The following is a 26,797-nucleotide window of genomic DNA, read 5'->3' as shown; positions in this document are numbered from 1 at the left end:
TGCAAAAGAAAAATAATCACACCACGTTACCAGAACTTGGCAATCATTACTGATTCAGATGTCAGTCTACCCAGTGCTTTCTTAAGCAGAGTCCTCTGTGAAGAAGAAAAGAGGGTCTAGGGTTGTGGCTCAGTGGTAGAGTGCTTGCCTGGCATGCATGAGACACTGGGTTCGATCCTCAGCACCACATAAAAGTAAAATAAAGATATTGTGTCCTCATAGAACTAAAAAAAATAAATGTTAAAAAAAGAAGAAGAAAAGAGAACTCAGAAGATCATGAGTGCCCCATAACTTCCCAGTTTGTCAATTCTATAATAAACCTGTGTGGCACTAGTAATGTGTCTATGTCCACCCTCCACCTCCACCCCCAGCATATTAGTTGATGACAAAGAAAGGAAATATTCCACTCTGTCCCTGTGCCCTGGGAGCAACAAAACCCAACTGCCTCTCTTCCCAGAGTGAGAACAGTCCCTCAGGATCTTGGGAAGGGTGAAGTCAGTGGGAGGGAGAAATAGGTGCCCAAAGTGGGCAGGGTTGCCATAGTGTCCTTGGTGGAAGGACATATTTTGTATACATGTCAGGGGGGATATTTGTGTGTAAAATATATACTTACATGTCACAAACCCACATGACCATTTACTCAGTTTCTCAAACTCGGTGGTGAGGGGATTGGAAAAAAAAGACAAACAGATACAAAAGTAGAAAAAAGCAGGACCTGGTGGATCAGCCAAACTTCTCATGGAAGAAGACTTACTATGAGCAGGCCCAGCATGTTTATTATGTAGGTTTAAACATTAAAAGGATTTGTTGTGAGAAAGCTTCTTTAAGATAAACAAAACTGAAGTCGTGGGCAAAACAGCTCAATTAGAGCATATCAGCTTGTACCCATAACTCTACATCTGGGCAGCTGGCTTTTCAACTCAAGATTATGAACTAATAAATTCTGTGGCTAGCACAGAATCCCCCCTTTTAAAAAATTTACTTATTTATTCTAATTAGGTATATATGACAGAATGCATTTTGATTCATTGTACACAATTGCAGCACAAATTTTCATGTCTCTGGTTGTACACAAAGTAGAGTCACACCATATGGGCAGTCATACATATACCTAGAGTAATGATGTCCATCTCATTCCACCATATTTCCTGCCCCCATGCCCCCTCCCCTCCCAGAATCCCCCTTTTAACAGTGTAATACCATCAACTGGGTAGTTTTGGATCGGCACCGTTGCACTGAGAAATTCCCAAGGGAGGTGTCACCTCTGTCTCTGGGCAACTCAAAGCAATGATTGATTCATTGCTCCTGACACAAAAGAGAAACAGAGTGATGGAGAAAAGATATATGTACATTTCATTCTTGGAAATCTAATATTATAAATGCATTTCAGACAACCAAGTAACAGTATCTCCTGGCAACATTCTAGAATCTTGAGGGTGAGTGGAAAGGATTATGATGCATGAAAAGATTCAAGTTGGAATGGTGTCTGACACCACTCACGATCAGTTGGCAGCTATTGAAAGGGGGAAGAGTTATAAATTATTTAAAACTAACAAGAAGAGCCGGCATAACAGGCTTGGAGAAATGAAGTTAAAAGCATTAGCCGGAGCTCCTGAATAGAAGTGAAAGTCCAACGTGGTTCTATTAAAATGACTTCTCATCAGTCATTCCCTGCAGACGACTTCGGTATCTACTATGTCCTGTGAGCCTCTATTTATTACAGCTTTCTAGATAAACTCAGGTAGAGGGAAGAGCCGTGTTCAAAGGAGTGAAGGGATTAGAAAGGGTTAGATTAGAAAGGGTTCCCCCAGGTTTGACCCAGAAGTAAAGGAAGATATTATCTAATATCTAGGCAATCAATACATGCACTTCTAAAGAGTGACAGTCCAGGACCTCTGTGACATTGGTAAATAAAAGTGAAAATGGCCATTTGTGTAACATTGAGCACTTTTCAAATGGGCATGACTGTGAGTACAGGTACTGAGGTGATGTGTCTCTTTCTTGGGGCCCTAATATCAAACAGAGTATGGAGACAGGGGAGCCACTGAATTTCATCCCTAGCTCATTATTTCTGTTTTATAGATGAAAAGTAGGCATAGGACTCCCAGACCATATAGCTAGTAGATAGCATAGTCAGAATTTCAACTCAGACCTACTTTTCAACAAAGTCTATCCTTTTTCTTTCTCCTGCTCTCCTTTTCTCTATGTCTCTGTGTAGATATCTTATATATAGACATATATATATATACTCACATATGTATGTGTTTTTAATATATGTATATATTTTCCTACATACCTCTCTACCCCTCCCTTGTGTATTACTATGGGCAAATGACTAAACCACTTAAAATCTTGTATCTCATCTGTAATATTTTGGACTGATTTTAAAAGAACTGTTCCTACCCCATATAATTGTTGCAAAAGTTTAATGTGAAAATGCATGTTAAAAAGGACTAGGGTTGTGGCTCAGCAGTAGAGCACTTGCCTGGCATGTATGAGGCACTGGGTTCAATTCTCAGCACCACATATAAATAAATAAATAAAATAAAGGTCCATTGACAACTAAATATGTGTGTGTGTGTGAGAGAGAGAGAGAGAAAGAGAGAGAGGGGGGGGAAGAGAGAGAATGCATGTGAAGTGCTTAATGTACTGCCAAGCTAAATACATTATAGCTGTTGCTATTATTAACTGTTACCTATTGTTATCATTACTACTTGTAATAATTTACTTGCCCAGGAGAAATGGCAAAAATTTGGATTTTAGTAGGAAAATTTGCACTTTAGACTAACCAACTGAACAGTTCAGTTCTCTTGGTTGAATTTTAGGAAGAAAGTTTTTTATCTATTATCTTGTTTGGCTTCAAGCACTTGGTCAGAGTTCTGTTTTACAGAATTCAATTTTAGACTTCAATTTCAAATCCTTCTGTCCTTGGTAGGGAACATGTTTGAGGGAAATCTTACTAAGGACTCTTATTTCGTGAGTCAAAAGGGGCTTATTGTCATTTGCACGTATTTTGTTCCCTCAAAACGCTTTCCTTCTTTCCACGTGGCACCAACACAGTGCAGAGTGCACAGACTATTATGACTCCCTTCCAGTTAACGAGGCGGATGAGAACCAGCCCCACTCCCAGGGCGTGACTGGCCTGCGGAACTTGGGCAACACGTGCTACATGAATGCCATCTTGCAGTGTCTCTGCAGCATCTCGCCGCTGGTGGAGTACTTCCTCTCTGGAAAGTACATGACAGCTCTTCAGAAGTAAGACCCTGTGTGTTCCCTGCAGTCAGTCCCAGCCCCGACCCCCCAGGAGAGGTTAGGGAAGGAACCCTCCGGAATCCCTGCAAAGGGTTAAACAGGCCTGTCGAGGCTGTAGCTCCCTAGACAACAGATCTAGGGTGAGTAAAGTGGGATGGGCAACCAAAAAATGAATGATGTTCTATTTTTGGACTGATTCCCCATGCTTGAGTGATTAGGTGCCTCTTTTCATTAAATCAGCCAGAAACATGCCCCTTCCTTCTTCCAAGGGATTGCAGTGAGGTTGCCACTGCTTTTGCATACCTGATGACAGACATGTGGCTCGGAGACTCAGACTGTGTCTCTCCAGAAATATTTCGGTCAGCTCTTGGCAATCTCTACCCAGCGTTTATGAAAAAGACACAACAAGATGCTCAGGAATTCTTGATTTATGTCCTAAATGAACTTCATGAAGCTCTGAAAAAGGTAAGTAGGGTTTATGGTCTTAGGATAAGACTGCAGTCTCATCAGCAACTTCTGTTTTTCTTTCTTTCATTTATTTAGTCAATGTTGCATGTTCCATGCCAAGCACTATTCCAGGTGCTAGGATACTTGAATGTACAAATGTATTCACCAAATTTCAGCAGAATCACCTGGGGAGATGGGATTCTACAGCACTTACTTGGTGTTATTTAGTTAGACTGAAAAAGGTCTCTTGGCATTTCCAGTGATTGGCCAAGTGTGGAACTACTAATCTAGTTTCCTTTGCAAATAAAAGCTGCATGAACTAGTTTTTAAAAGTGGAAATCATATTTTTATAAAAAAATAAATTCCTAATGAGAAATAATATAAAACTTTACAACCTAAATGTTTGTGATATCTACAAATCCTTGAAAATATCAGGCTTTACGTTACATTAAGGGACAGACCCATGTACTAAACATGTCCAAACTGAACATGCTGAACCTGAGTTCTTCGTTGGATTGGGACATACATTTGATTAAACTTGAAATCACCCGTTTCTCTAAAGTTCTGCCTTTGGTCCTGGTCTGAGACCCATGCTTTCTGAAGATATGTGTTTGACTTGATGCAGTCTCCTTATGATAATGTTCCCTTGTCCATACCTAACATCCAGGAAATCATTAGCATTAGGATTAAGATCACAAACTGGAGCCACTAATCATAATCTTCAGTTCCATTTTTCGTTGTCAGTAATAACAAGCTATCCACAGAGCACTGTTTTTAGTCAGAGGGGAAGGTGTTGTTCAGTAGCAATCACGCATGTTCTCATCTGCTGCCAATCTGAAATAAATAGCATTCTGGTTCCCTGGGACAAACTAGAAATTAGGGGAAATGAGGGCATTTGGTTCCTGCCAGAGTGGAAAACCTTGGCAGCAAACAAGCATGAGGAAAGCAGCAAGCACCTGCAGGATGGCAAGCGCAGCTCCCACTAGAGCTGGCTGTGGGAGCTGATCCAGCTCCAAGAGCAGTCTACAGAGGCCCTGAAGCCCCTGAAAATTCTGGAAATGCTGTTTCCAGTATAAGCTGGATGCCAACCAGGCCACAAGACTTGTTAGGTCAGGCTGCCTTGGAAATTTAAGATTTGCATTTGTGTGTGTGTGTGAAAAATAAGTAGAACTTTGTTTCTATTCTTTCGCTGTTAACAGAAAACTGGAGAAAGCACCAACGTTTTGTATCTACCCTGAGATCAAAACCACTAACTACCAAGGGGAAGATAAAAGCACATTTCCCACACCCACTCAGCGGACAAAGCTATCAGGGACTGTGTATGTGGCCCAATCAAGATGAGGGCCAAGAAATGAGACCAGTCCGTTTCGTGATATAAAGTGGAACAGAACCTACACTAAGGACCAAGTGTGCCTATATTTGACACAGGAACACATGGCTACTTATAAAAAAAAAAAAAAAAAAGAGTAGTTTGGGGCACAACGTTCATTCATTCATTTACTTATTTATAAGTGTGTTTTCTATAACTTAAAGTAGAAAAGAGTAGGGAACATTAGCTGAAGAGACTGGGAAGAAGAAAGATTTATATTCCTTCATTTAACCTCTAGATCAGCTTTTATTGCCTAAGGTTAGTTAAGTAGTTGACTTACCCCTTTTCCAGGAAAAACTAGCTTCAGATTCCTCTATCTCAGTCAGAGGCTGTCAGATTGGGGGCCTGGACTTGCATTTACTAGTTGGGGTGGCCTCAGTTTCAGCTTTACCAAATAAGGGAAATAACTGAATCATCAAAAATCACAAATGACATACACTCTCAAGGAAGGCCTTGTTCTACTTATTGTCTGAATCCAAAACTAAGTGGTTTCTAATGGGAATATATCATTCTGATAGGAAAATATCATTCTATTAAAATATGTTTTGAGACATTATTACGCTATATACATTTAAGATTTCACTATTGGAGTGACTCTGCACCACATGCAGCCAGAGGAATGAGAATTTGTGCTCCATTTGTGGACAATGTGTCAAAATGCGTTCTACTGACATGTATAACTAATCAGAATAAAATAAATAAATAAATACATAAAATAAAACTGTTTTTTGATAACCAATAGTTGATATGAGGGTTTATTCTTGATTCAGTACCACCGAAGACGATCACATGAGAAAGGATCTGCTCAGAGATGCTGCAGGAAGGTGATTGCCAATGAGACGTCTATCATCACACGGCTGTTTGAAGGGCAGCTCAATTATGGCATCATATGTTTGAAGTGTGAGAACTGCACCTACAAGAACGAAGTCTTCACTGTCCTCTCCCTCCCCATTCCATCTGAATATGAATGTTCCCTTCAGGTAGGAAGCCCCTACTATTAAATGCTTTTTCTTTTCTTTTCTTATGACAGAGTCTTGCTGCACTGCCCAGGCTGGCCTCCAAACTCCTGGGCTCCAGTGATCCACCTGCCTCCACGTCCTGAGTAGCTGGGACTACTGTCCCGCACCACTGTGCCGGTCTACTACTGGATACATCTGTCCTGCTCTACCCTTAGCCCCAGATGTTCTCAGGGTTATTTTCTACATTTTTTCAGTCTGATAAGGCAGCTTTACAACTTAAGAAATAAAGGAAGGAGAGAAGCTCATGATAATAACATTTTTTGGAAAAGCAACTTATTAGCCAAAAGTACTATGGATTCAGGGTTTTTTTGTTTTGTTTTATTGGTATCAGGGATAGGACCCAGGGGCCCTATACCACTAAGCCATTACCCCAGCTCTTTTTACATTTTATTTTGAGACTGAGTCTTGCTAAGGGTTTCCCTAAGTTGCCGAGGTTGTCTTTGAACTTGTAATCCTCCTGCTTCAGCCTCTCCAGTCACTGGGATTATAGGCATATACCACCATGACCTGGCAGTGATTGTATTTCTAAACATACTTACTTGAAAAGCAGTCTCACTGTAAAATTGAAAAGTTAGGTGGGATTTTTACTCTATAGAGATGGTCTGGCATATAGGGAATTTATCATTTCTTGCAAAAACATTATGACCCGCCTTCACCCCAGAGTTCTATAGGTTCAAACCGGGAACTAAATATTAATAAGATTCTGACTGTAGTCTTGAGCTCTTATATTTTGGACTAATGCTGTGAAATGTGTTTGGAAGAGAGAGTGGAATCGTGTGCCTTAATTTGGTTCTCTAGTTTTCTTCACCCCAGTGCCAAAAGTTAACGTGTAAGCAGGGATGTAGGGTAGAGCAGTGTAGGGCTGCAGGGGCCTGGGGATCAGGAAGGGACAGTAGATGTCAGAAGTAGTAAGTGAGGAGCATAATAGGAAGTAGGGAGCAATAATCTTCCTTGCAGAATTATATATGGATTTGTATTTTCTCTCTAAATTATGAAAGCACATCTGCTGCTCAGTTTTTCATTTTATTTATTTTCTTAGTCATGGGGATTGAATCCAAGGGTGATCCACTACTCAGCTATACTCTCAGCCCTTTTTATTTTTATTTTGAGATGGTCTTGCTGGATTGCTGAGGCTGATCTCAAACCTGAGATCCTCCTGCCTCAGCCTCCCAAGTCCATGTGCCACCACAACTGACTACTGAAAGTTTTCACGTATCAGAATGAGATAACAGAATCCTGTTACTTACTCAGGACTGGTTTTTGTTCTCAGATGAAACAACTAAAGATTGGTTGAAAGAAATTCCAAACACTCTTTAAGTGAGGGTGCTGGCTGTTCTGCTAAAAACAAAATATATGCTCATCTTCCTCTTTAGGTTAACAGTGTGCAGAACCAGGGCCCTGGCCACAGTGAGGAGAGTATCTCCTGTGGATATGGGGTCTAATTTATCTCTGCCCTAATGTCTTTAAGGGCCACCACACCTGAACCCTCAGATATGGCCCTTTTTCAGTCATCAGGCCATTTTAGTGGTGAGAAGAATGTGAAACGGTAGTCTATATGATTCTGAAATAAACCACCAATGTTAAGATGCTGATTCATAGATAATAAGTGAGATGAGCAATCAATCCATCTCAGTAACTAAGTGAGAAAGAGGCAGCTCTTCAGTTGGGTAGATTTTATAGCTGTCCGGGCTGCAGTGTGTGACACTGATATCTCCTGGTTTGCTGACTTTGAGAAAAGTTCTAATATAGACAGAGACCCCAGGATGCAGTTTATCCAGTTTGGTCACCAAATGCTTTTTCTTTCTCAACAGGACTGTCTCCAGTGTTTTTTTCAACAAGATACATTGACCTGGAACAACCAAATTCATTGCTCCTTTTGTGAAACCAAGCAGGAAACAGCTGTGAGGGCCAGTATTTCCAAAGCACCAAAAATAATTATTTTTCACTTAAAAAGGTATGAATTTTGACATTTCATGGGCAGATTTTTTTGTACTAGGAATTGAACCCAGGGTCACTTTATCACTGAGAACACATCCTCAGTGTTTTTTTTTTTTTTTTTTTTTTTTTTGAGACAGGGTCTCACTAAGTTGCTTAGAGCTTCCCTAAGTTGCTGAGGCTGGCTTTGAACTTGTGGTCCTCCTGCCTCAGGCTGTCCATTCTCTGGGATTATAGGTGTGTCCCACCAGGCCTGGCTTGTGGTCAGATACTTTTGAAGAACTTTATTGAGATGTAATTCACATGACAACAATTCACCCATTTAAAAATGTACAATCCAATAGAATCTGGTATATTACATTGTTAATTTAAAAAATTGTGGCAATATATACATAATGTAATATTTGCCATTATGGCAATTTAAGTGTGCAATTTTTTAGCATTAATTACATTCACAATGTTGTAAAATAATCACCACTTTTCATTCTCCTAAACAAACTCTAACCATTAAGCAATAACTCTACACCCTCCCTCTCCTGGTCCTCTGTAACCCTAGTCAACTTCTGCTTCTATAACTTTGCCTTTTCTAGGTACCTCATATAAACAGTGTTTGTGTTTTTGTCTGGCATATTCACTTTGTGTAATGCTTTCAAGGTTTATCCGTATGGCAGCATGTACCAGAATCTCCTTCCGAGTATAATATTTATAATATAACATATTTACTATATTTACAATGTTATACTCAATTTCAATGCATATATATTCCATAGCTTGTTCATCTATCATGTGATGATGGACAGACATTTGAGTTGTTTCCACCTTTTAGCTTTTTTTTTGGTACTGGGGATTGAACCCAGGGGTATTTGACCACTGAACCACATCCCCAACCTTATTTTATTTGGAGACAGGATCTCACTGAGTTGCTTAGTGCCTTGCTGTTGCTGAGGCTGGCTTTGAACTAGCAATGCTCCTGTCTCAGCTTCCCAAAATGCTGGGATCACAGTCGTGCGCCACCACACCCAGATACTTTTAAGCTATTTTGAATTGCTACAGTGAACACTGGTATAAAAGATATCTGTTTGACACCTCTTGATTAAATTATGGACTTGTCTAACTGTTGTAGTTCTGTCACTTTGGGGTTTAAAAAAATGAAGCTGCATTAATAAGAGTAGAAACATCTTAAAGCGATAAAAATCCTTGGTGAATTAAACCTTTTATCATTATGAATCTCTTTTGTCTGATTTCATGACTATCCAAACTTTGACTCATGCTTTTATTGTTTTTTATTTATTTTTTTTAGTTTTAGATGGACACAATATCCTCATTTTATTTACTTTTATGTGGTGCTGAGGTTCGAACCCAGGGCCTCACGTGTGTGCGAGGCAAATACTCCACCACTGAGCTACAACCCCAGATCTCATACTTTTATCTTATACCCAGAGCAAGAGAGAGAGAGAGAGAGAAAGAGAGAATTTTTTAATATTTATTTTTTAGTTTTCGGTGGACACAACATCTTTATTTTACTTGTATGTGGTGCTGAGGATTGAACCCAGCGCCCCACGCATGCCAGGCGAGCGTGCTACCACTTGAGCCACATCCCCAGCCCAACCCAGCTATTTTAGTTGTTTTACCTGGAAATTCACTCTAGTTATTTAGCCCATAATATTGCAAATACAGAATGCTGTTATTTATCAATTTGTTGATAAATGTGGTTTCTTGTATTAATTTTTATTGTTTTCCTGATTTCTTTCTAATCTTCTTTTTTTGATACTATCCTAATGAATGTCGTATTTTTGAAAAGCATCTGTTTGAGTCTTGCTCAGTTCCTATAGGTTTATGTCTAGGAGTGGAATTGATAGGTCCTATGATAACTGCCAAACTGTTTTCCACAGTGGCTGCACCAGCTTTCATTCCTTTGGCCATCTCCAGTGTTCCAATTTCTCTGCGTCCTCACCGTCATTTGTTACTTCCCATTTTGTTGTTGTTTTTAACAATGACCCTCATCTTAGTAGCTCATTGAACATTAGTGACTAATGCTGTTGACCATTTTTCATGTGCTTATTACCATTTGTTTATCTGTGAAGGGCATGTCTCTTCAAATGCCTTGATGTGGCAGATAAAAAAAAAAATGAAAAGGACACAAGAAGTCAAAAAAGTTTTACAAGACATATGTTTTTGTCAATCTGGGGGCTATGCAATGATTGTCAAAATAGAATATATTTAGATCAGTGAAGATTCTAATCTAATTTGTCTAATTCAAATATCCAGTGAAATCTTCAGACAAACTTGGAATAGAAACTTTACAGAAAAACAGCAGAATAAGAGTGAACATAGTAGAATGAGGAATTTTCCAGGTAGAGAAGAAGAAGGGAATTCTACATGCAGATGCATGTTGGTCTGTCTGTTAGATAAATGTGAGGATGGAACAGAAAGGTGTGGTGATGAGGCAATGAGACAGGTGTTATCAGTTTTTTGTCTCTGGGACCAACATACAAACAAGAACAACTTAGAGGAGCAAAAGTTTACTTTGGGGCTCATGGTTTCAGTCTGTGTTTGGCTGATTTCCTGTGCTCTGGGCTTGAAGTGAGGCAGAGCTTCGTGGTGGCAGGCCATGACAGAGGAAAGCTGCTCACCTCATGGCAACCAGGAAGCAGAGTAAGAGCCTGAGGAGCCAAGTATGATCCCAGCAGTACTACACCAGTGATCAACTTCCTCTGGCCATACCTACCTGCCTATAGTTACCACCCAGTAGTTAATCAAATTATCAATCCACCTGGGGATGTGGTTCAGTGGTAGCACATTTACCTGGCATGTGTGAGGGCCTGGGTTCAATCCTCAGCACTGAGAAAAAAAAAAAATTACCAAGCTGGGGATGTGGCTCAGTGGTAAAATGCTTGCCTGGTATGCATGAAGCCCTGGGTTCAAATCCCCAAGCACCCCCCCCCCAAAAAAAAATATATTATCAATCCAACAAGTGGATTAATCCATGGATTAGGTTATAGCTCTCATAATGTAATAATTTTACCTCCTGAATTAATGCAATAAAGCATGTTGTCTGCTTTATCCATCAGAGTTCTTAGGATATTAACCAGTTTTAAATTCTCAGTCTGGCAATTCCAAATCCTGCCCCCTCCCCCTTTTTTTAGTTATAGTTGGACACAATACCTTTATTTATTTATTTTTTTAAATGTGGTGCTGAGGATCGAACCCAGGGCCTCTCACACATCCTAGGCAAGAGCTCTACCGCTGAGCCCCAACCCCATACCCAACCCTGCCATTTCTGATTCTCATGTTCTTTAAAATGTGCTCTTTGACTCTGAGTATGACTTGTAATTTTTTTTCCTGATAGTCGATAGGATGTCCTGCACAAAAAGAACAGCTCTAAGTAGGTCTTTAGTAATGTGGTGGTGAGGTGTTGGGGAGGGGGAATCGTTCTTGTCCTGCGGTTAGGTCTTGGTTTTTTTAATGCATCTGTGTCTCTGGACTCAGTGCACCTCAGCTTTTTTCTTCTTCATTAGGGAAGAGCATGGTCAGTACAGGCTGAGTTGGGTATTCCCCTCCCCACAGCTCAGTTAGGTTGGTAAAAACCCTTAACAGGCTATGCTCTAGTTAACTGGTTTCTCCTGTGAGAAGACCCTATTAAGATTAGAGTGTTCCTGGTATATTTCAAAATGGCTTCTTTGTGACTCTCCCCACCAGAGGCAGGAGGAAATTTTCCTCTGATATTTACTGTGAGAAATTTTGGGGGTGCCTGGAGGCAAAGCTCACACAAGTGTGGAGGACCTTTGACTGAGTCCTCTAGAGTTTAAGGCTCAGTCTTGTTTGCATGAGTCTCCAGCTCTTCTCCAATCTCCAGTTTTCCTATCACAGACTGGTTCCCTCATGGTTTCTGCCCAGCAGTTTCTGCTCTGGTAAGTTGTGATTCTCTGTCTCTCTCTCCTGATTTTGGGGATATCAGTTTGTTCTCCCACATCACTTCTCTCATAGATATAAGAAGAGTTGATTTTCAGTTTTTTTTCTCTTATTGTTAGAGAAGTGACTTTCAAGTTCCTTGTATGTGTAATCATAAAGTCTCCTCTTGTTTTGGTGTTTAAATTGTTCCAAATTGGCCTTTGGGAGCCCCCTCAAGCCTGGACCTAAGACCCCCTTAGTTAATTTGTCTGTTTCTGAAGCTATACTTACTTAAAATGTATCCTTTTTAAGTGTACAGTATCTATGAATTTTGACAAATCTTTAGATACTCTACTGCCTCAACCAACATATAGACTAATTCCATTACCCCAAGAAGTTTTCTGATGGTTTTTTTCCACCACCCACTTCTCCCACCCTAAAATCCTGGAAACTGCTGATCTGATTTCCATCTCTGCAGTTTTACCTTCTTCAGAAAAGTCATATTCTGTGTAACCTTTTCAGTCTGGCTTCTTTCATGTAGCATAATGCTTTTGAGCTTAGCCCATGTTGTTGCATGTTTTAGTAGATCGTTCTTAGTGCTGTGTATTGTTAGTTTTTTTAAAAAATATTTAATTGTTGTCAATGAATGTTTATTTTGTTTATTTATATACGTTGCTGAGAATTGAACCTGGTGCCTTACACATGCTGGGCTAGCACTCTACCACTGAGCTACAACCTAGTCCCTACTGTTACTTTTTATGGGAGGAAAAAAAAAACCAGCTATTTATCCATTAACCAGCTGGTGGACTTTTGAGTTATTTCCAGTTTTTGGCAAATATGAATAAAGCTGCTATTTATGCTTTATGATTTACATAAATCTATGCTTTATGATTTACATAAATCTTCATTTCTCTTGAAATGGTATCTACTCATGAGATTCCTGGGTCATATGGTATTGCCTTACTTTTTCTGAACAAGGTTTCTTGCTTTCTGACACAAGAAGACTCAGCCTTATCTAATAATCCCCTCACTTCTGGCCTTAATCAGTCATTTTTCTGAAATGTACATGATTATTTTCTTTATAAAGCTCTTGAGTGATTCTGATATGAGCCCAGCTTTGGAAACTTCTAATCTATATACCAGTACAGAATGTGAAAGATTTTCACCACATTTTCTTATTGAAACATTATATTAGGACCTCAGAGCTTGAAATCAGGACACTGGCAAGACAACCTGTGCTGAAATCAAGATAGGGAAAAGACGAGCCCCTGGGTTAGCATGACTCACATCTGCTGGGGCAAAGTTCTCAGGAGGTTTCCAGTGGGATTTCCCCTCCCTATGCTGAATCTGCTTTTGGTCCTTTTCCCCCACTAGGTTCAGTTTAGCTTGAATATACACTGTTTCCCCTCTGGATCCAACTCCTGGATCACACCAGTCTCACTTTTGGTGAGGCTTGTGGATGCGGTGTTTCCAAATACATTTAGATAAGAAAGAAGAAATTTATGTACAGGTCTGTACTAGCTAATTTGTCTGTATTTAACATTTATTTTTTAGGTGTAGATGGACACAACACAATGCCTTTATTTTTATGTGGTGCTGAGGGTCGAACCCAGGTCCCGCCCGTGCTAGGCGAGCACTCCACCGCTGAGCCACAATCCCAGCCCCACCAGCTAATCTTTCTAATAAATTACTTTTAACTGTTTTTGGAATTTGTCAAGATAGAGTTCATTAATGTGTGCCTCACAAACTTTATACTTACTTAATATACTTTTTATTTCTCCAGGTTTGATATCCAGGGTACACTGAAAAGAAAACTGAGAACAGATATTCATTACCCACTCACTAACTTGGACCTCACTCCTTACATTTGTCCAGTTTTCCGGAAGCATCCCAAATACAACCTCTGTGCAGTGGTGGTGAGTAAAATACCTTGTACTTTCCCCACATTTGTCCTTTGAAGCTATAGTAGTAATGTGTGCCTGGCTTGCTGAACAAGAGCTTGTCTATAACATAATTTTAAAGAAAATTCTGGATTATCTGCTTGAATTCCTACTCTTTCTCTCTCTCTCTGACTTCTCCTATACCATCCTTTTAAAAACAAATTATGGAGCGTGGGAACTTTCTGCTTTGACATAGAATAGTAGTGAAAGAATGAAACGACCCACCCACAGCCTTTCTGCTTTCTCTCCACTCAGGGCTATTTTGATGGAGGGACATTTGCAAATTGTGCTCCTAGAGGCCACAGATCTCAGTTCCAATAGTGTTAGGTTGCATAATCATGAGCCACTCAGTGGCCAAAGCCACTAATAGTCACAGACTCAATGCCTATATGCAGCCTGACGTAGGAAATCCCCAGGGGGTCCTTTGGGCTCTATGTCAATCGTGATCTGTGAGGAGTCCCTGAAGGAAAGAAAGCCTGAGAATAATTCAGATCAAATCACCAGAACCTCTCACTTCAACCAGCCCCAGGTAGCATACTGTTCTCTGGGCTTCTGTTCTGGATCATGATATCAAAGATCTGTTTCAGAATATAGTCATATTAGTCATGTTCCAGACTGGACCTGAAGGTCCAATTGCATGTGTATCAGAGGGGTTTGGCCCCTGCCAGAGCGGTGTGCTCCACCAGGCTTCTGATATACTGAAGGCCCATTGCCTCTTCACCTTATTGTTGAACTAACATATTCTAAAACGATAATCTTGCTGGTCTTCCTCATTAACATTGTTGTAGGGACAGATGAGGCAAGGCACCAAAGACAGCAGGAAACAGTTTTATTTGGCTGCAGCCAGGTTCAGAGGGCACAGCTTCTGTTGTAATCAATCCCCTGAACCCCGAGTTCAGGCAGTTTCAGAAATTTATACCAGCATATAAGGGAAGGGGCTCAGAAGTTAACAGTCAGCAGAAGTTCACATAAAAGCAGCTTTTTCTTTCACTGTTTTGGGAAAGTTAACCCTTCAAGGGCAGTACCTGAGAAGGGGAGAGCTTCTTCCCCTTTTTCTTTCCTCCCCCTGCCAGCTGTTACCATGGAGCCCAATTGGTAACTTCTCTTATCTTAGAAATGTAGACATCTTTTTGAGTTCCAGCTCAAGGCCAGAGGCTTTGTTTACACATTTCTACAAACTACTATACTGGATACGTGTTTGTGAAAAACTAGTAAGGGGGTGTCCAGCACCTGGAGTGCGGATTTCTTCCCGGACAGTGGCCAAGTAAAACAGGGCAACATGAAAATTGGAAGTTTATCTACATTAAACTCTTTTGTAGAGATTTTTTTTTTTCTGACAGTCCCCAAATCATCCATGGTGAAGATTTCTGAAGAAGCCCAGTTAGGACTTTTTTTTTGTGGAGAAAGGGGGTACCACTACAACATCTCTCAGAACCATACCTCCAAACTTTTTTAAATGATCACTTTATCGTTTTCACTTAAATGCTTGGCATTCTCCTTCTTTCCAATTTATCCTGTCCCCAACTGGTTTTTCTTTCTTCACTCTGTTTGGGAATCTACAGTGACATCTCTCTCTCTGTCATATCAAATGTAGACACTAATGTGAATTTCAAAATAGTACAGGAACTTCCCTCCCCTAGATTTTACTATTTTAACTTCTCATAAAGTGTTTCTCTTTTAAGAAAATTTAAGTGATAAAAAGCTAGAATTCATATTTAAAATCTAGGTACATTGTGAAAAGATACACATTTATATAAAGAATCTCCCAAGCCTTTAATAAATTCTGAATCTATTTAGTATTTAAGTTATTTTTAGTTAAGTGAAGGGCTAAAATGTATATCTTTGGAAAAGATATACATTTAGAATTCATGGCAAAATGATGATCCAGAGAGATAAGAACTAAACATCATTGACATTAAGGTGCACGGAGATAGGAAAAGTCCCTCTAGGGCTTTGCTACTGCAGGTGTGGTGCCCAGGATCCCTAGAGCATCAGTTCCCCTGTTAGAAATCAAGACTCTTGGGCCCCACCCCAGACATTCTGACTCAAAGCATGCATTTTAGCAAGATTTTGGTGTAATTTGTGTGCAGATTGAAATATGATATTCATTTAGACCAGAAGGGAAGGATACCTCCTCATCTTCCTTAGAGAAGAGATTTATGCAGCTTTTACTGAAGTCTTGAAGATTTTGCTGCTTTAAAAGGAAGATACTTTATCTGCCAGGGTATTTATTCAATTTGCTTTACAGACACTTGCTATGTACCAGGCACTGTTCCTTTAATCTTCATCATAGCCCTGTGAGGACGGGCACCATTATTATCATCCCCATTTTACAGTCTGGCTGTAGGCACACAAAGGTTAATAATTTACCCCAAATCATACTGCCTACAAAGATCAGAGACAAGATCTGAACAAGGAGGCTGGCTCCAAACAGTCCTGCTCTCAGCTCCACATCCTGTTACCTCTGGCTCTGAAACATGTCTCTATAGGAAGCCCAGAGGAAGCTTCTACCCTGCTCCTTGTACTTTCCCTGCATTTGTCCTTTGAAGCAATAGTAGTAATGTGTGCCTGGCTTGCTGAACAAGAGCCTGTCCATATATGTTAGGAAGAATATCTTTTTTCCTTATATATGATGTTCCTTCAAATATTTGAAAATAGCAATCATACTCACAGTATTTAGTTCCTTCAACCATCCTCAAATGATTGGTTTCCAGAAAGACTATTTTAAAACTTATAAAACATTTCAGGCACAGAAAACTAAATAGAATAAGTACTCAAATTACTCTCAACCTACATTAAAAAACAACATATCGTAGGTAGAATCAGTTTCACGTACATATTTTATTTTATTTTTTAGTTATAGATGGACACAATACCTTTATTTTTAATGTGTTGCTGAGGAGCGAACCCAGTGCCTCACATGTGAGAAGCTCTACCATTGAGCTACAACCCCGTTCCTCATGTATATCTTTAATGATCCCACTCCCCTGGCCTCTCTGATGTTACCATTATGTGAACTCCATGTGTATTTTTTCCATGTATTCTTTCATACTTCTTTGCACATGTATGCAGCTGTCCTCATCAAGTTGTATTGTTTGTATGCTTTCTGTGTCTGCTATATTGTATGTACTGTTCTATATGTATGCAATGTGGAATGTTAAATTGAGTTGATTAATATTGTTTCTTTTTTTGTGATAGACATTTGTCATTTACTCTCACCTATTTTCAAATATATTATACATTATTGATTATAGTCACCAGTTGTACAACAGGTCTCAAAAACTTATCCTGTCTAGCTAAACTTTTGTATCTTTGACCAACAACTTTCCATTACCTGTTGTTTTCCTTTCAGCCTCTAGTAACCAACATTCTACTGTCTTCTTCAATGAGTTTGACTTTTTTTTAAGATTCCAGATGTAAGTGAGATCATGTGGTGGTGTTAATTTTTTTTGTACCTGGCTTATTTTACTTAGCACAGTATCCTCAAACTTTATCCATCATTGCAAATGGAAGAATTTCTTCCTTTTTAAAGGTCCAGATAGTATTCCATTGTGTATATATACTACATTTTCTTTATACATTCATCAACTGATGGACATGTAGGGTGATTAAGTATGTGCCTTGGCAGTTGTGAATAGTGCTGTGATGAATGTGGACCTGGGGATATCACTTCCTATTAATTTAATTTCCTTAGGATACATATCCATAAGTGGGATTGCTGGGTTATACGGTGGTTCTATTTTTTATTTTTTTGAGGAAAATTTAAATCATTTTCCATAATGGAAATACTAATTTACATTCCCACCAATTGTATATAAGAGTTCCCTTCTCTGCATATCCTAGCACTTGTTATCTTTCATCTTTTTTTTTCAATTGATGTACACAATGATGCGATTCACTTAGGTTTTTTCATATATGTGCATAGAAAAATTATGTCAGATTTATTCCACTGTCTTTCCTATTCCTATCCCTCCTCCCTTCCCTTCATTCCCTTTTGTATAATCTAGTAAACTTTTCTCCTCCCCACTCCTTTATTGTGATTTAGCTTCCACATATCAACAAAAACATTCAACCTTTGATTTTTGGGGGGATTGGCCTATTTCATTTAGCATGATAGTCTCCACATCCATCCATCCATTTACTAGCAAATGTCATAAAGTCTTTCTTTTTTATGGCTGAATAATATCTCATTGTTTATATACACCATAATTTCTTTATCCATTCATTGTTCATGGGTATATAGGTTGGTTCCATAGCTTAGCTATTGTGAATTGAGCTGCTGTAAACATTGATGTGGCTGCATCCCTGTAGTATGTTGATTTTTAACTCCTTTGGATATATGCCAAGGTGTGGGATAACTGGGTCAAATGGTGGTTCCATTCCTAGTTTTTTGAGGAATCTCCATGCTGCTTTCCAGACTGGTTGCAACAATTTTCAGTCCCACCAATAATTTTTGCATACCCTTTTCCCCAAATCCTTGCCAACATTGTTGCTTGTATTCTTGATAGTTGTCATTCTGACTGGAGTGAGATAAAAATCTCAAGTGTAGTTTTGGTTTGCATTCTCTAATTGCTAAAGATGTTTTCATACATTTGTTGATCATCTGTATTTCTTCTTTTAAGAAGGGTCTGTTCATTTCCTTTGTCTACTTATTGATTGGGTTATTTACTTTTTTGGTGTTAAGTTTCTTGTGTTCTTTGTATATCCTGGAAATTAATGCCCTATCTGAGGTGCAGGTGGTAAAGATTTTCTCCCATTCTGTAGACTCTCTCTAAATACTCTTAATTGTTTCCTTTGCTGTCAAGAAGCTTTTTAGTTAGGTAAAATCCCATTTATTGATTCTTGATTTTACTTCTGGCACTTTTAGGAGTCTTAAGAAAGTCAGTTCCTGACCCAATATATTTAAGTGCTGAGCCTACATTTTCTTCTAGTATATTCAGGATTTCTGTTCTAATCCCTAGGTCTTTGATCCACTTTGAGTTAATTTTTGTGCAGGGTGAGAGATATGGGTTAACTTTCATTCTATTACATATGGCTTTCCAGTTTTCCCAGCACCATTTGTTAAAGAAGCTATCTTTTCTCCAATGAATGTTTTTGGTGCCTTTGTCTAGTATAAGAAAACTGTATTTATGTGGATTTGTCTCTGTGTCTTCTATTTTGAACCACTGGTCTTCACGTCTGTTTTGGTGCCAATACAATGCTGTTTTTGTTACTATAGCTTTGTAGTATAATTTAAGGTGTGGTATTTTGATGACTCCTGCTTCGCTTTTCTTGTTGAGGATTGCTTTGGCTATTTCTGAGCCTCTTATTTTCCAAATTAATTTCATGACTGCTTTTTCTGTTTCTATGAAGAATGTCATTGGAATTTTGATGGGAATTGCATTGAATCTCTAAATAGTGCTTTTGGTAATGTGGCCATTTTGACTATCTTAATTCTGCCTATCCAAGATCATGGGAGTTCATTCCATCTTCTAAAGGCCTCCTTGATTTCTTTCTTTAGTGTTCTATAGTTTTTACTGTAGAGATCCTTCACCTCTATTGTTAGGTTGGTTCCTAAGTATTTTATTTTTTTGTGGCTATTTTGAATGGAATGGTTTTCCTCATTTTCAGTTGATTCATCACTGATGTATAGGAACACAATTGATTTATGGGTGTTGATTTTGAATCCCGCTACTTTGCTGTATTTGTTTATGAGTTCAAGAAGTTTTCTGGTGGAGTGTTTTTGGTTTTCTAAATATAGAATCATGTCATCAGCAAATAGGGATAGTTTGAATTCTTCTTTTCCTATATGTATCCTTTTCATTTATTTCTTTTGTCTAATTGATCTGACTAGAGTTTCCAGGACTATGTTGAATAGAAGTGGTGATAGAAGGCATCCTGGAAAGAAAATGATTTGCCAGTAATATTAAGAATTTTTGCATCTATGTTCATCAGGAATATTGGTCTGAAATTTTCTTTCCTTGACGTGTCTTTGTCTGGTTTTGGTATTACGGTGAGACTAGCTTCATAGAAGGAGCTTGGGAAGGGTTCCCTCCTTTTCTATTTCATGGAATAATTTGAGGAGGATTAGTGTTAGTTCTTCTTTGATGGTCTGGGAGAACTCAGCTGAGAATCCATCTGGTTCTGGGCTTTTCTTTGTTGGTAAGCTTTTGATGGCATTTTCAATTTCATTGCTTGAATTTTTTAAATATTTGTTTTAGTTGTAGGTGGACACCATAAGTTTTTAATGTGGTGCCAAGGATCGAACCCAGAGCCTCACATGTGCTAGGTGAGAGCTTTACCACTGAGCCACATTCCCGGCCCCTCATTGCTTGAAATTTATCTGTTTAAATTTTCTATGTCCTTCTGCTTCAATTTGGGTAGGTCACATGTCTCTAGAAATTTGTCAATGTCTTTAAGATTTTCTATTTTACTAGAGTATAGATTTTCAAAATTGGTTCTTATTATCATTATCATCTGTATTTCAGTAGTGTCTATTGTGATTTCATTTTTCATAGTAAATTTTAGTAATTTGAGTTTTTTCCCTCTCTTTCTCTTTGTTAGCTTGGCTAAGGGTTTATCAATTTCATTGATTTTTTTCCCCCCCCAAAGAATCAACTTTTTGTTTTGTCGATTTTTGGGTTGTTTCTTTTATTTCAATTTCATTGACTTCATCTTTGATTTTAATTATTTCCTGTATTCTACAGTTTTTGTTATTAATTTGTCCTTCTCTTTCTAGGGTTTTGAGATGTAATGTCAGGTTATTTATTTTTTGACTTTTTATTCTTTTAATAAATGAGCTTAATGCAATGAACTTTCCTCTTAGCACTGCCTTCATAATGTCCCAGAAATTTTGATATATTGTATTGCTATTCACATTTACCTATAAGTATTTTTTATTTCAGCCCTGATTTCTGCTATCCATTTACCTTTCAATAGCATATTATTTAGTCTCCCAATGTTAGAGTAGTTTCTATTTTTTATTTTACCATTTATTTCTAATTTCATTCCAATATGATCTGATAGGATGCAAGGCATTATCTCTAATTTTTTTTTGTATTTGCTCACAGTTGCTTTGTGGCCTAAGATATGGTTTATTTTAGAGAAGGATCCATGTGCTGCTGAGAAGAAAGTGTATTCAGTCCTTGATGGATAAAATATTCTATATATGTATATTATCTAAATTGTGTATCTTTTAGTTCTATAAATACTTTGTGGGTTTTTTTTGTTTGTTTGTTTGGAGGATCTATCCAGTGGTGAGAGAGGTATGTTAAAGTATTATTGTGTTGCGGTTTATTTGCTTCTTGAAATTGATAAGGGTTTGTTTGATGTACGTAAATGCTCGATATCTTGGGGAATAAATATTATGTCTGGTTGGTGTATAAATTCCCTGAAGCAGTATGAAATGTCCTTCTTTGTCCCTTCTGATTAACTTTGGCTTAAAGTCCACTTTTTCTGATATGAGGATAGAAATCCCTGCTTGTTTACAAGATCTATGTGGATGATGTTTTTTTCTCATTCTTTTATCGTCATTCTGTGGATGTCTTTGTGTATGAGTTCACTCTTTTGGAGGCAGCATATTGTTGGGTCTTGTTTTTTAATCCAATCCCAGGCTATGTCTTTTGATTGATGAATTTAGGCCATTTACATTCAATGTTTTTATTGAGATATGATTTTTATTCCCTTTCATTTTGATTTATTTCTGGTTTTAATTTGAATTAGTTTCTCTGTTGATAGTGTAATTCTTCCCTTTTATGGTTTTCACTTTTATTTTTCATTTCTTCTTCATGAAATATCTTATTATGTTTTGTAGTGCAGGCTTTCTGGTTGTGAATTTTTTAACTTTTGTTTATCATGGAAGGTAATCTTGTAGACAAAATTTCTGGAGGAAGGATTTAGGCTTAGGTGGGTTCTAGGCTCTTTGCTGAATGCCAGTAGGTCTGGAGATTTTAAATCAGCACACCTTCAGGGCCCAGTAATTGCTGGTCCATGCTGGAAGACTATACCCCAGGGATCTCCCCTGGGTTCCACTCGTGTGGTGGAGGAGCAAATTCTTTGACCCTATGTCACTTGCAGTCCCCACGTTTCCTGGTCTTGGGTTCAGTCTCTAAACTCAATCTCTCCTGTCTCTGCCCTTTCAAATTTCTGAATTTCTGACCAGACACCTCTCTCCCAGCTGGTCCTGTAAGCAGCCAGATTGGAGAGGGAGGGTTAGAGCTGGGTGGAGCTCTATGACAAGTTGTCCCCAGTGTAAACCTCTCTCCACATTTGATTTTCTCCTGGTTGCTTAGGCACACTTTATGTTGTGCAGTGTGTTTACTGTGCCTGTATTATGGGCCCAATTTGGGTTTGCCAGGAATGGGCTCCCTCAGCTGCTGACCCCCATTCTGCAGCTGCAAAATGGTTCCTTCCTTCGTTTTCCACACTCCACCTGGAGAGATGGCAGCTTCTTTCCCACACAAGGATATTGTGTAGTGCACCTTTCAGTTTAGTTGGACAATGTCCTTGATCTCTAAATGCCCTATACCCAGACATGCCTCAGGCCTCCTAAAAATGCAGGTTCCTTTATTTCCTTTACTGAAAGAACTATACAAGGAACATTTATACATATTTCACCTAGAGTCAATAATTAAAATTATATCGTTGTGTACACTTTAATATATTTATGCTCTCTGTGTGGAGGTATATCACACACATTTTTTAGTTACTTATTTGTATACTAGTTGCATTTATCATGAAACTCCATCCAAAAATATATCAACATATATCTTTAAATCACATTCTTACACATGCTTACAATACTAGTATTATACATAAGAAAATTTAAAACTCTATCACTTAAAAACTCATAGATCTGTTTTCTAATGTCAACTGTCCCAAAGTTTTGGGTTTTTTTAAGGATCAGAATTTATTCAGAATTCATAAACTATATTTGATTGTTAAACAGTCACTTTTGACAAAGAGAATTTTAAATTTAATTTAGTTGAAACACCAAATTTTTCCAATTAAGTCTTTTCTGTCTCGTTTAAGAAATCCTAACCACACCCAGCATGTTGGTATATGCCTGACATCCCAGCAACACAGAAGGCTTAGGCAGGAGGATGGCAAATCTGAGGCCAGATTCAATAATGGAAAACTTAGCAAGACTCTATCTGAAAGTAAAATAAATAAATAAACAAACAAACAAATAAAAATAAAAAGGGCTGGGGATATGTCTCAGTGGTATAGTGCCTGCCTAGCATGTGTAAAGCTCCTAGGTTCAATCTCCAATACCATAAAAAGGAAAAAAAAAAAAAAAAAGAATCTTTTCCAATCCTGCATTTATGTAAATATTTATATATCTTCTGAAGAAAATTGTTGTTTTGTACTTTTGATAGTATGGTATGATGTAGAAACTCAATTTTACTTTTTTCCATATGAATAACGAATGTCTTAACATTCTGTTTTTCTCAGTAATAATTTATAAAGTTGCTTATCCTGTGGTGTGTGTCCTTTGGTCAGTTCATTTGTGTTTGGGCTAATTGCATACTATCTTAATTACTATAGCTGTAAAATAAATCTTGATCTCTGGCAGGGCAAGACCCATCATTATTCCCATAAGTCAAGAGCATCACAATTTTCTTCTTATTCTTCAGGAAGTGTGTTGACTATTCTTGGATCTTGTCAATTTCCTTAAAAACAAACAAAACCAAGCCTACTGTATTTTGTTTGCACTGATTAGTGAGAGTTAGTTTGGTTCTCTGTCCCTGGAACAATGATACATCTCTCCATTTATTTAGGGTTTGCTTTAGTGTATCATTCCATAATATTTTGTAATTTCCTCCAGAGGTCTTGCATATCTTTTCTTACAGTTTACTCCTAAATGCCCTACTTTTGCTGATTTTGTTCCTATAATAAATGTAAATTTTTTAAATTGTTATGGCTGGTGCATCCAAATGGTCATTTTACCATACCTAGTCACCTAACTCAATTTTCATTTTTACCAATTTGTTTACAACTCTTTTGTAAATGCTAGTTTTGCGTTTTCCTTTCCAATTATTTTATCTATTATTCCTTTATCCTATGTTACTGCTGTGTCTAGGACCTCCAGTGTATGATGAATATAAGATAGTGATAGTAAGCATCTTCTTGTTCTTTTAAGTGGAATCATCAAAAATGATGTTATAAGTTTTTAGTAGCTTCACATTTCCTTCTGTGCAGGTTTTAGATTTGTGTTTGTGAAGGGGTAGAATTTTATTAGATTTTTTTCTCCATAATAACTGAGCTGTTATGGCTTCCCAGAACCACAATACTGTCAATTACATTTATGTACTTTCTAATATTACTGTCTTTGCATTACTGGGAAAAATATAATTTGATTGTTATTATCTTGGGTAAAATTTTACTGTATTTGTCTTACTACATTTTAAGTCATCTTTTTTTTCAATGAGAGTGATCTGTGCTTTTCTTAATATTGTCTTTGTCTAGCTTGGGTATCAGGGTTATATTGATTTCATTAAGTGAGCTGAGGAGCTTTTCCCCCTTTTATATGGAAGTGTGTGTAAATCTATAATAAAAAGTTTCTCAGGATTTGACAGAACTCACCTGTAAACCCATCTGGGCCTGGTGTTACTTTTGAAAAGGGAAGATTTTTACCTATTGATTGAATTTCTTTAATGTTTGAGTCTATTCAAATTGTCTTTTTTCTTTGTTTTTGCTAAGTATTTTCTGAATATGTATCTATTTCATCTAAGTTAAATTCACTGACTTAAAATTTCATGGTATTAAAAATATATTGTGCTGGGTATGATGATACACACCTGTAATCCCAGCAATTTGGGAGGCTGAGGCAGGAAAATTGTAAATTCATGGCCATCCTTGGCAACTTAGTAAAACACTGTTTCAAGATAAAATAAAAAGAGCTGGGGTACATAGTCCAGTGGAAAACCTTCCTTTGTTCAATCCCTAGTAACACACACGCAAAACAGAAAGATTTTAACTTGTATTGCATCTGTAGCTGTAATATCTTTTACTATTTCTATTACTTATCATTGCCTTTTTTCTCTTCTCTTGATCAGTTTTATTATTGATGTCCAAATTAAGTCTTCTCAAAAGACTAACTTTTGCCTTTCTGATCCTCCTTATTATATCTTTTGTTTTCTACTTTATCATTCTTTCTCTTTCCATTTTTTTTGGGGGGGAGGGTATATTCTCTCATGTTTTAATGGTTAAAGTTGGATACTTATTTCATTAACATTTAGTCTGTTCTTTTTGTTAATATTTTTATTTTTTAGTTGTAGTTGGACACAAATACCTTTATTTTATTTATTTATTTTTATGTGGTGCTGAGGAACCCAGGGCCCCACACATGTTATGCAAGTGCTCTACCCTGAGCCATAACCCCAGCCCCTAGTCTGTTCTTTTAAATATAAGCATTTAAAACTACAAATGTCTACAGATAACCACTTTTACTGCCTACCATCTTTTTTTATTATAGCACATCTCAAACATACAAAATAGATGGAAAAGTGTAATAAACACCCATGCAATCATCAACCAGTATCAACATTATCAACTGATCTATAACACTGACCTAACTCCCTTCTTCACACCATATTATTTTAAAGATATTCTCAGTAATTTCCAAAAATATGGGGTCTTGGGTCATTTTTATAACTGACTGCTAAATTTTTTTATTGTGTTCAAAGACTATTGTCTGTATGAAACTTTTATATTTGTTGAGACTTATATGTTTTTACTTGAGAAGCCAGTCTTTAAGTGAAGCATGTATTGTTCAAAGCTATAACTATACTATTTTTGTTTGACAGTTCAAAGAAATGTGCTGAAATATTCCATTATGCTGGTAAACTTCTCAAGATTTCCTTACAGTTGTCTCTTTCTCTTTTAAAACAAATCTATTTTATTAGGTGCATAAAAGTTAAGAATTATAACCTTTTGGTGATCTAGAACTTTTTTCATTATAAAGTAACTCTAGTGCTTTTTGGCTTAAAATCCATTTTAGTTGATAATTATATGGCTACTATAAATATAGCTAACCCTCTTTCTTTCAGTAGTATATTTACTACATCTTTTTTCCATCCCTTTATTATAGTTATTAATGTTTTCTTTTCCTTTTTTAGAGTATATGTAATATTTATTATATAAATATCATTTACTTTATTTTTTAGATTTATTTATTCTAATGAGGTATATATGACAGCAAAATGCATTTTGATTCATGGTACACAATTGCACAACTTTTCATTTCTTTGGTTGTACACAATGTAGTATTGTACCATATGTGCACTCATACATGTACCTAGGGTAATGATGTCCATCTCATTCCACCATCTTTCCTACCCCATGCCTCCTCTCCTCTCTCCCTCCCCTTTGTCCAATCAAAGTTTCTCCGTTCTTCCCATGCTCTCCCATTAGGGATCAGCATTTTTAAAAAAAATATTTATTTTTTAGGTGTAGTTGGACACAACACAATGCCTTTATTTTTATGTGGTGCTGAGGATCAAACCTGGGTCCTGCCCATGCTAGGCGAGCGCTCTACCGCTGAGCCACAATCCCAGTCCCTGGATCAGCATTTTTATATATATATTTAAATTTTTTGATTCTGGGGTTCAAACCCAGAGGCACTCTACCATAAGCCACATCCCCGTCTTTTTTATTTTATTTATTTATTTTTTTAAAAATATTTATTTTTTAATTTTCGGCAGACACAACATCTTTATTTGTATGTGGTGCTGAGGATCGAACCCAGGCCGCACGCATGGCAGGTGAGCGCGCTACTGCTTGAGCCACATCCCCAGCCCGTCTTTTTTATTTTTTGAGACAAAGTCTTGCTAAGTTGCTGAGGTTGGCGTTGAACTTGTGATCCTCCTGCCTCAGCCTCCTGAGTGACTGGAATTACAGGTCATCCCTTTAAATTTAGCCTTTTCTGAGTTATAAATATTACAAAGTATATAGAACTTAAGTTT

At 37.7% G+C, this 26,797-nt stretch overlaps 1 protein-coding gene across 1 annotated transcript in view; it reads left to right on the top strand.

Moving 5' to 3' along the window:
* The first annotated feature begins 1,649 nt into the window (after nt 1-1,649).
* The window catches only part of Usp50 (ubiquitin specific peptidase 50), a 29,008-nt gene continuing 3,860 nt past the window's right edge, over nt 1,650-26,797 (top strand). The window contains exons 1-6 of the mRNA XM_027926102.3: nt 1,650-1,702; nt 3,061-3,255; nt 3,522-3,717; nt 5,839-6,048; nt 7,899-8,041; nt 13,697-13,829. Coding sequence (XP_027781903.2) covers nt 1,650-1,702; nt 3,061-3,255; nt 3,522-3,717; nt 5,839-6,048; nt 7,899-8,041; nt 13,697-13,829 — 930 coding nt within the window. The remainder of the gene's footprint in view (nt 1,703-3,060; nt 3,256-3,521; nt 3,718-5,838; nt 6,049-7,898; nt 8,042-13,696; nt 13,830-26,797) is intronic.

Source organism: Marmota flaviventris, chromosome 2 (genome assembly GCF_047511675.1).
Source record: "Marmota flaviventris isolate mMarFla1 chromosome 2, mMarFla1.hap1, whole genome shotgun sequence".
Lineage (NCBI taxonomy): Eukaryota > Metazoa > Chordata > Mammalia > Rodentia > Sciuridae > Marmota > Marmota flaviventris.
This window is presented reverse-complemented; position numbering and strand designations above follow the sequence as displayed.